Here is a 10,630-nt window from a genome sequence, read left to right on the forward strand (position 1 = left end):
AATGGCAGGACTTCTTTGAGCAGTTTTGTAGGAATGGGGTCTAAAAGACACGTTGATGGTTTGGAGGAAGTAATTATTGAAGTTAACTCAGAAAGATCAATTGGAGAAAAAGAGTCTAACTTAACATCAATGGTACTAAGAGTAGCTATAGATAATATTACATCTGTGGGATGATTATTGGTAATTTTTTCTCTAATGATAAAAATTTTATTTGTGAAGAAGTTCATGAAGTCATCACTAGTTAACGTTAAAGGGATGGTTGGCTCAAAAGAGCTCTGACTTTTTTTCAGCCTGGCTACAGTGCTGAAGAGAAACCTGGGGTTGTTCTTATTTTCTTCAATCAGTGATGAGTAGTAAGCTGTTCTGGCTTTGCGGAGGGCTTTCTTATAAAGCAACAAACTATTTCTCCAGGCTAAATGATGATCCTCTAAATTTGTGACACGCCATTTCCTCTCCAGATTACGAGTCATCTGCTTTAGGGTACGTGTTTGAGAATTATACCACGGGGTCAGGTACTTCTGATTAGAGACCTTAGTTTTCACTGGAGCTACAGTATCCAGAGTCGTACGTAGTGAGGAGGTGAAATTATTAACAAGATAATCGACCTCTGTTGGAGCAGCGTTCAGATAGCTGCTCTGCCCTGTGTTGGTACAGGGCATTGACGATGATAACAGTGGCTGGATTATATTCTTAAACTTAGTTACAGCGCTTTCAGAAAGACATCTACTTTGATAAAGTCCACTCTCCACTGCTGCGTAATCAATTATTGTAAATGTAAATGTTATCAGGAAATGATCAGACAGGAGAGGGTTTTCAGGAAACACTGTTAAATGTTCAGTTTCTATGCCATATGTTAAAACAAGATCTAGAGTGTGATTAAAGTGGTGGGTGGGTTCTTTTACATTTTGAGAGAAACCAATTGAGTCTAATAACAGATTAAATGCCATATTTAATATTTCTGTTAATTACTTTCCTGTGTTGTCTGTTTTAGTACAATGTGTGAAACCCACTGACAGACACATCAGCTGTGGTGTCTCTGCTGTGACACTGAAGTTATTTCAGACACAAACTCTCCGCAAACTGTTCCTTTAAATCACCATGGTAACAAACTCTTCTTTAGTGAGCAGGCAGTGTCTCCATGGTGGAGTAGAGATCAGCTGTGTGGTTCTCACTGAAGTGCAGTCTCCTGTAGTGATGATCATCCTGCTCTGCTGACTGAGCTGAGATACTTTCAGGGTTGATCTGAGGAGACGAGACAGTTATTATACATTTATATTAAACTAAACCTTTAGCTCATTCTCCTTTCAGAGCATTACAAAACATCACTTTGTAGAGCTCAACTGATAAATGTCTGTGTTAAACATGTGGTAAACAAGCCTTTTAGTGGTCGTTTCAGGGAATTATTTCCTAGTTTATTAACATAAATTATACGACATGGCTTTTTGATGTAGTTCAAATCAGAGTGAAATCTGTGTACAGTCAGGGCTAAACATCACGTCTGTTCAATGTCCAAAAATAATATGTAAGCCTGATATCAGTCTAATGATTGTTGATGTATGGCATTTGTAGGATCTCAAAATGTAATAGTAGTGTGTCCCTGTCACATGATGTTTGTGGTGTAACTGTATATAATCAAATAAAAACTCTATAAAAGAAAATCATCAGGTAGTGTTTGTGAGAAAACTGAAAAAGCTGAAGACTAATTATTTCAGGTGAAGACAAACACGACAGATGAGATGTTTTTGTTTGAATCCAGTTCTGTACCTGCTCTTTGTTGTCTGAGGTTCTTCTTGGAGACTGTCTGGAAGTCCTCTTTGATCTAGTTCATAAAAATAATGACTGACTATGTGAAATATAAGACAAAAAGAAAAACAATTTCCTTATTTGATCCACTGAATCTGGAAAGGAGCTCACAGCCCTCTATATTCAAAATACAAAGTAATGACCTCTATAATCCACTTTGATCTTATTCAGGTTATTTTAAAGCCCAGTGTGTAATAATCTACAGTTTTGTAACAATATAGCCCTCTTTACAGTGTAATTAATGTGTCAGACATACTCAGGTTTGTAGTGGATATGATGTTGTTCTCGGGGCTGAGATGGAGGAATCGTGGAGTAGAGAGAATCTGTTTGATTCTTGTAGACGTGGAGTCTTTGGTAGTTCAGGTCCTGCTCTCCTCGATGAGCTGCGATGTCGTCATACTGGGGACCAAAGTTTAAATGATAACAAAGAAACAGAGAAGTTACATTATCAGTGATGATGATTATTGTTATTTTTACAGTAATGAATACATTATTGCAGATCCTTCAACTAAGAGCTCAGCTGGATGGTAGGATTAGCCCAAAATAGTAGATTCAAACTTGAATTCATAGATCTTCTATATGAGTTAAACTATGTGAGTGAGTCTGTTTAAATAATTTGCTCTGACATTTTAAAAAACTATCATGAAGCTTTTAAAAAGCTGACTGGTCTATTATGTGTTGCTGTAGAGTACAGGACCTAAAAACATGTGGTACATAACATTTCTGTGTCAGCAGAAGAAAAACTAAAAGAAGACAAAAAACTAAGAAAGAACAATGATCTGATCAAATAATGAATAAGAAACATATCATCTCTTTAAAAAATGACTCTTATTAAAAAGGATAGAATGACACTGATGTTTTGTGTTGTACTAAAACTGTACTTTATTTGTATCACCTCCAAATCATCCAAATTTTCATTTCTTGAAGGTTGGTGAGAGTTCGTCTTTCTTCTGGTTTATGAAAAAAGTGAATACAAACATGAACAGGTGGTGTCAGGTTAGTGTGTAAACTCTAGATGAAACCTAAGAGATCTGACAGAGGAAACAGTGTTCATCCTCACCTAACACACCAGCAGACAGTGAGAAGTATTAAAACCAGCAGAGCTGCAGAAACTCCTGCAGCTGCTGGTGTCCATGTTCCTGTGATACTTTGGACAGTGAGAGTCTTTGGAGCAGAGCTGATATCTGTGTTGCTTTTCACAGCACAGGAGTAGCTTCCTGCATCCTCCCTGCTGACTGGGTCTAGGATCAGATGTTTGTTCTGGTTCTCTCTCGGGGTCAGAGGTCGACTGTTCAAGTACCAAATGTAGTTTGTGTTGTCAGTCAGAGGACAGCTGGTACTGCAGGTCAGTGTGACTCTCTGACCCTCTGTCACCACTGCAGAAGGACTCATCTTCACTCTCAGCTCTGGAAGACACTCAGACTGGTCAGTAAATGTAAGAGATATTTCTTATAAACAGCAGGTTGGTTTGTAGTGTCAATGTTACAAAGTGACTGAGAGAATCTTTTTTTCTTTTACAAATATGAGAACTGTATTAGGTTTAAGAAAAGAAAACCAAATAATTTAGTAAAGATTTTATGGTAAAGGATAATATAAAGAGCTTTAACTCTATGTAGGAGATGACAGATTTAATTGCTCACATAACTTAACATTTATCTGTCTGTTCTTTCTCTGTTTGGGGACCAATAATCATGCATGGACTGAAGCAGAAAACTTAGACTAAAAAAAACTTTCATCACTGACTGAATGAGGAAATAAAATTGCATCAGTTTGTATAAACATCTTGAAAGGTCTGATGACTCCATCATGGATCAGGTTGTGTCTCCTTGACCAGTTTGCATAGATGAATGATGGTGCTTCATGCTGTTTGTAACCCAGAATGAACCTACTGGCAGTAAATGGTCCAAGGGCCACAAATCTTAGTGTACGTGTGACAGCTGTGACATTACTGGAGGACATTTTTAGTTAGAAACCCGAGTGGATGAACCATAATCAATGGATTTATGACCTGGAATTCTGGCTGTGTTGGACTGAAACCTGGAAGAAGTTTGGTGATTTTGTGCTGAGTCTCTGCTCCTCATTGATGCTCTCTCTCCTTCAAAGCAACACAAGACTACATTTAAAGTCTAAAGTTGTGGATATTTTCTTTTTAACTCTTTCAGTAACAATAAAGCTGAAAACATGTGTATAAATATTACATCTCTCAAATTGTTCTCACAGATTCTTCTAGTCCTTATGCTAACACATAGACAGTGTTAGGAAGGTTACTTTTAAAATGTATTCCATTACAGATTACAGATTACATGCCCTAAAATGTATTCTGTAACGTATTCCGTTACGTTACTCAATGAGAGTAACGTATTCTGAATACTTTGGATTACTTAATATATTATCATGCTGTTTACAGCTACATTTATGTACTATTGCTGTGATTTATTACTGTTACTGAAGGTCCGCGGCTTGTAGTAAAGTAAAGACCGTAGTAAAGGGACCTCTGGCTAATACGTCGGGTTCGTGTCGGGCTCGTAGCTGAAAACTAGCTTTACTTTGTTGTCTGGGTCAACTCTGCTTGCGACAGACAGAGAGAGGCGTTGAAAGGCTGCTCCAACAGAACTTATTGTTTCGGAGGAAAACACGAACAAAGCGTACAGTTGAGTTTTAATAGCTTACTTACAACTGGGCTCGTCAGGCTCTCTTCTTGGCTGCAGTGGTTATTATTATATTTACATGCTTCCAGCTTCGAGCTCCAACATTTTGCTTGATGACAACTCATACTTTTTGACTCTCCTTTTTCTCCCACCTTGCGCTCACAGACACATAACGGGTATGGCAGTCCATTCTCCTTGCAGCATGGACTACACTGCCCATGATGCTACATTCTGCATTCTGCCTATTAGCTTAGCACAACAACAACAACAACAACAAAAAGGCCTCTCTCACCCAGGAAACACGCAGAGCGAGAGCGTCACCCTGTAACCATGGCAACCGCAACGATGCCTCCTGGAACTACAGAACGTAGCTGTCAAACAAAACCCAAACAGTCCTGACCCGCGACAATATGAAACAGGGAAGTACCGCCGTGTAATCCATTTATTTCAACAAAGTAACTGTATTCTAAATACCACCTTTTTAAACGGTAACTGTAACGGAATACAGTTACTCATATTTTATATTTTAAATACGTAACGGCGGCACATGTATTCCGTTACTCCCCAACACTGCACATAGATGGGATCTATTTTCACAACTAAAGTAACAAGTGCAAACATCGGTGAGCAGAGCTGCTGTTAATTGCCATTAATAGCTAATAATTGAGGCTAACTCTGGAGTTACTCGTGGATTTCATCATCAAGCTGAAACGTTGTAGTCATGCAGCTGTAGGCTGTTAGAGCTGGGTGAGTCTCCTCACTACCAGCTTAGATTAGTCTCTGTTAGCTTATTTGAGTAACACACAGGACTAACGGGGATCTAAACAATGAATAGTGAGTCAAACAAACTGTAATTACCTGTGACAATCAGAATAACTCCAGGAAAATCAGACTGTATCACTTCTTCATTTTCTGTTGTGATGGTGAACCTGTATTCTGCTGAGTCATCTCTCTTCAGCTTCTTTAATCTGAGGATGTGTTGGTTCTTCATGCTGTCATCATACTCCACATGATCTGCATCCTCAGTCAGCTGTTCAGCTTCTCTCTTGACTTTATACCAACATTTAGACTGTATCTGCTCGTAGTCAGGATGTGAGTATTTACTGGAGATGTTGACTGAAGCTCCTTCCAGAGCACAGATTCTGCTGTGGACATAATTCAGCGTCCAGCAGGAATCACTGAAACCTGAAATATCAATGAAACAGAGAAGAGATATTTTAACTTAATTAGTCAGATCAGTTTATTTATATCACACATTTAAACACAACAGATGTTGAACAACGTACTGCACAACAAGTAAAAAGCACTTTAAAGTATACTTAGAATAAAAACAACCAAATAACTAATAATAAAAGCAATAATGAAATAATAACATTAAAGATATATAAATGAAGAAAGAAATACACTGGGGAAAATGACAGACTGAGTTATTCTTGGCTGAGACTGAAAAAGCTGAGGAGAAGTCAGGAGATGAATACTGTTAGTATCATAGATGAGCAGATCTGAAGAGGGAGACGAGTCCAGAGTTTTGGATCTGCAGCTGAGAATTGTGATGTGATCATCAACATATTAAAACTGATCCTGAACTTTGCAGGAAACCAGTGTGATGATTAGTCATAATTGCAAGAAGTTGTGGTAATACTTTGTAAGTGGAGAGACAATAAGTTTACTCACAGACGTCAGCAGAGCGCACATCCTCAAAACCTTTTACAGCACAAGACAAACTGTCATGATTAGAGATGGAAACTAGAATCTGTTTTCTCTCCTGCACTGTAGGCGTTCTGTTCTCATACCACACAAAGGAAATCAGAGGCTCAGTCAGAAAACAGCTGCTGTTACAGGTCAGTCTGATGATACCTCTGTGTTCAGCAGGAGTCCTCTGGACATGGATTTCTGTTGGGAGATGATAAACACATTTTCCACCAGTTCATCTCTGTCATGTCAAATAAATTAACAAATAAAAATGAAGTTTCAAAGTGCAGTTTGTCCAGAACTTCACCTCTGGGATATGTGATGGAGCAGGACTCGTCCACTGATGTCTGCTGAGAAGAACACACTCTCCCTTTAGCATAGGTCACACTGAAGCAGGTCTCTGTGATGGAACCTGAGAAAAACCAACAACTTCCAGTAAATTCATTAGAGTCTGAAGAGTAAAGTGTTTGTGTTTAACATCTCATAACATGATGAGGAGGCGTCCATCATGACTCACCCACAGAGACTTCAGGGGCTCTGAGATGCTCGTAGCCTTTGACAGCACAGGAGTATGTGACTGCTTCCTCACTGCTGAGCAGCTCTTGGTACCAGGGAGACCAGTCCTCATAGAGAAACTCTCTGTTCTTGTACCAGATGTAGGCTGCAGGCTTTTCAGTCAGAGGACAGCTGCTGCTGCACATCAGTGTTACTGTCTGTCCCTCTGTGGCAGGAATCACCTTTACCTGCAGCTCTGAGAGGATGATGGAGAACAACCTTTACAATGATGTCATTTGGAAAGTAATCAATGAGTAAAAGTTACTGTACCTGCAACAACTTGAAGAGTAATGTTACTGAGTGAACAGAGTCCTGGACTGTCTGTAGTCTTCATACAGCAGTAAGTGTTTGCATCACTCTCTCTTAGATCATTGATGGTTAAAGTTGACTTTTTCTCTTCAGACATGTTGTACGTTACACGTTGTCCATCCACAGAGAGCTCACTCTGAACATACTTGTAACCATCCCAGTCTATAGTGAACCATTTTCTGCTTGAAGTCTGATGTTGATGTGAGCAGTGCAGATCCACTGATGAACCTTTGAGAGCACAGATCCTGGTTTCTCCTCCATTAACACCTTAAAACAAACTTTCATTAACAAAACAGATTTCTTTTGTTTTACTAACATGAGCATTTATTTTACTCTCTATTGTAAGAAATCAGCTAAAATTAGTAACTCATTTATAAATCATAAGTATAATAATCATATAAACGTTTATACTTTTCTCTGTCAGTATGTAGCGCTACATAATTTATCACTCATACCTGAAATGCTTAAAATGAGTCCCAGAAACATCAGTTGAAAATCTGTCAACAACATGATGGCTGTAGTCCCACTTTCCAGCAGAAAGAAATATAAATAAAATGAATAAATAAATAATAATAACATTGAATATATTAAAAAAAATAACTGCTAAGTTCAAATACAATGCAGCACAGAGTGAACGATAGTCAGGGCTGAAACTGGACTGCTGTATCACATTAATGTGGCGATCAAAACTTCCTTCCTCTTTTTCTCTGAGAGCGCGGGCTTTTTTTTTTTTTGTGTGCCACGAATTTGAAGGAGTCAACATGTTAAGGTTTTTATTTTATTGTTGTCACTTTGATTTGACCAACAATAACTTATTTTACTGACGTTATGTTTTGAGCCTTCAATGAGTTGTGCAGTTGTGTTAAGCTGTGGAGAGTTGATAAAACTGTTGTCTGCACTCGGTTTATGCTGGAAACACTTCAGTCATGAAGAATCTCCGACTCTGCCTCGGTGATCGTTAAGTGTACTGCAGAAAAGTCCAAAGTAATTTGATTAAGAAAAGCAATATATAACTGTTTCTATGTTTCGTGTTTTTTGGTGTGTTTTGGATGCATTTGGTCACCTGGTTTCCTGGTCTTTCACGTGTGAAGACCAAAGTTTAAAAGTTGGAACACGATCAAATAAATGGTGAAAATTCAACAAATGACCACAGGTGTGTGTGTGTGTGTGTGTGTGTGTGTGTGTGTGTGTGTTTGTGTGTGTGTGTGTGTGTGTGTGTGTGTGTGTGTGTGTGTGTGTGTGTGTTTGTGTGTGTGTGTGTGTGTGTGTGTGTGTGTGTGTGTGTGTGTGTGTGTGTGTGTGTGTGTAGGTTGTACAGCAGAAGTGGAACGATCCATGTGTCACCCTGTATTCTGTGTAGTTATCTTGCAGGTTTTCACTGGAACATAATGCAAGTTTTCTATTTCACACAGCAGTGATGATCAAATAAACAACGAGGGATCACTCATTACATTTATTCAATGTAAACCATTTAAACAATCACTGGTTCCAGGATTCAAAATGTAAAGACTCAGTTTTTCTAAAACGGTTACCACTGAGATAATTACAGTTATTAATAGTCTTTATACACTGATAATTTAGTGTCAAAAACTTTTCCCAGCATGAAACATCCAGATAACCTCAGCAACAAATCATCTGAAGATCCTTTATATGATTAGACACTCTAAAGCTAGAATATAACATGTGAGCTTCAAGATTAAACAATCCCTGAACCCTGTTTGTAATGTAAATAAAAACAAAATGCAGTTATTTGCTAATTCCTTAAACCAATATTTCACAACACTAAAGGTTTGTTGTCAATTTTTGTATCTTAACAAGAATACAAATAAAAGCAGAAGGCTGTTGATCCATGTTCATTTAAAAGTTAAAAGAGTTTGAAGAGTGAGAGCAGAGACGTGAGGTGGTTTATGGGTATTCTGTCAAACATGAAAAAGAAACCAGCTAAGAAGCTGTTTGAGGTTTTAAAGAGTGTGAAAAACACACACATTGTAAATGTGTGTGAAAACAACTGACAGACACTCCAGCTGAGGTGTCTCTGCTATAAAAATGAAGATTTTCCAACCACCAAACCGATCGGAAAAAAGTCCCTTTTAACCACTATGGTAACAAACTATTCTTTAGTGATCGGACAGAGGCTCGATGATGGAGATCAGCTGTGTTTTTTACTGAAGATAGAAGTAGTGATGATCATCCTCCATTAACACCTTTAACAGGACGTTTATTAGTAACAGAGATTTGCTTATTAGATTGCTGTTATTACCTGTTTTCTCCTTTTTATCATTAATCATTAAATAATAATGTTATATATTTGTACTGTAAAATCTTAGATGAATTTACGAAGTGTTGCTTAAATGATGCAGTATCAATCTAAAAGAATTCAAACAATACAAACAGCTCTAGCTCCATCTTGCTGGGTCAACTTCTCTCTTTCAGTGTGAATGATGCCAAAAATGACACATTCAGCTGTCTAACACATCGTAGCAAAGTTTAACTTCCTTCTTTCCTTTTGTCTTTGTATGTGCATGTTGTGTCTTTTTACATGAAATATTTCGTGCAATTATTCCTCCTATAATGATGTTTTGTCTATATTTTACTTATTATAGGTTGTCTTTAATCACAAGTTATTGTTCAAAGAGTAGAAAGCTGCAGAGGTGTTAAAACTGTTGTCTGTATCTGGTTTATGATGGAAACACGTCTGTGGTGACAAAGAATCTCCAGGCTGAAGCTCAGTGATCAGCATGAACAGCTGTGATGATGTAGACCTTACTCTGCTGTCAAGCTGCAGCTGCTCTTTGTATCAATGTAAAGGATCATAGTTATTATCGAGCGACCTAAACACTAATCTAGCCTAAAGAACTCTGACATGTTTCAGCAATCAAACCTCTGTCATACAGTTTAAACGTTTTTGTTGACATCACGGTTTTCTGGTTGTTTTACTAGAATAACTGTCAGGGCTCGGAGTGGACTATTCCAGTAATGATGTCGTACCAACAAAATATTTATACAGTGAGCTGAAAGGAGGCCATTTGTGATGTCTTTGTATATTGACATCATCTTAGACTCCAGCTTTCTGCTCGGTTGTTGTTCAGTTTCCCCTGAACTGCTTTAACATTCATTAGCTCACTTCAAGAGCTCATCAAAGAGGAAACTTTAAGTCCTGCTGATTAACAGTGAATCTCATGTTTTCTAACATCCTTTAATAACTTTCCAGAGTTTTCCTACATTTAAAACATTCAGCCATGAATGCTTTAGGAGGAGAAACATGTATTCCTACCTGAGACAAACTGAATGAATCCCCAAACCAAAAATCCAGCTTCTGCCGAGATCATGACTGTCAGATTTCAGCTTCTAGTCAGAAAGTTAAGTGCATTGTTCTTCACACAGGAAAAGCCTAAAAACCTGAACTGACACGTACTAAAGTTAGTTCAGCCAAATATAAACTGCAGCTTTAACACCATCAAACTTCCTCCTGCGTGGTGTTTTTTAGAAAGACTTCTTAAGCTTAAATTTAACTCGTGGAGTTTTTTTAAACAGCATAAATTTCTCTCCATTTGCCTGACTGAGGCTGGAGAAGTGTGAAGCTTAGTGGTTTTTTTTCACTTCCTGCCAAGCAAGGGAACAAA

At 38.1% G+C, this 10,630-nt stretch overlaps 1 protein-coding gene across 1 annotated transcript; it reads right to left on the reverse strand.

Annotated features, from left to right (window-relative positions):
* Positions 1 to 1,116: 1,116 nt before the first annotated feature.
* LOC148101155 (uncharacterized) lies at positions 1,117 to 10,336 on the reverse strand. Its single transcript, XM_087845569.1, has 11 exons — positions 10,282 to 10,336; positions 6,969 to 7,274; positions 6,661 to 6,894; positions 6,451 to 6,555; positions 6,126 to 6,344; positions 5,310 to 5,636; positions 2,864 to 3,209; positions 2,699 to 2,753; positions 2,060 to 2,202; positions 1,765 to 1,819; positions 1,117 to 1,242 (listed from the first exon to the last, which is right to left on the reverse strand). The coding sequence occupies exons 1-11, from the start codon at positions 10,334 to 10,336 to the stop codon at positions 1,117 to 1,119; spliced, it is 1,971 nt and encodes a 656-aa protein (XP_087701695.1).
* Between the last annotated feature and the right edge of the window lie 294 nt (positions 10,337 to 10,630).

Source organism: Neolamprologus brichardi, chromosome 9 (genome assembly GCF_056152115.1).
Source record: "Neolamprologus brichardi isolate AB-2024 chromosome 9, ASM5615211v1, whole genome shotgun sequence".
Classification (NCBI taxonomy): Eukaryota; Metazoa; Chordata; class Actinopteri; order Cichliformes; family Cichlidae; genus Neolamprologus; species Neolamprologus brichardi.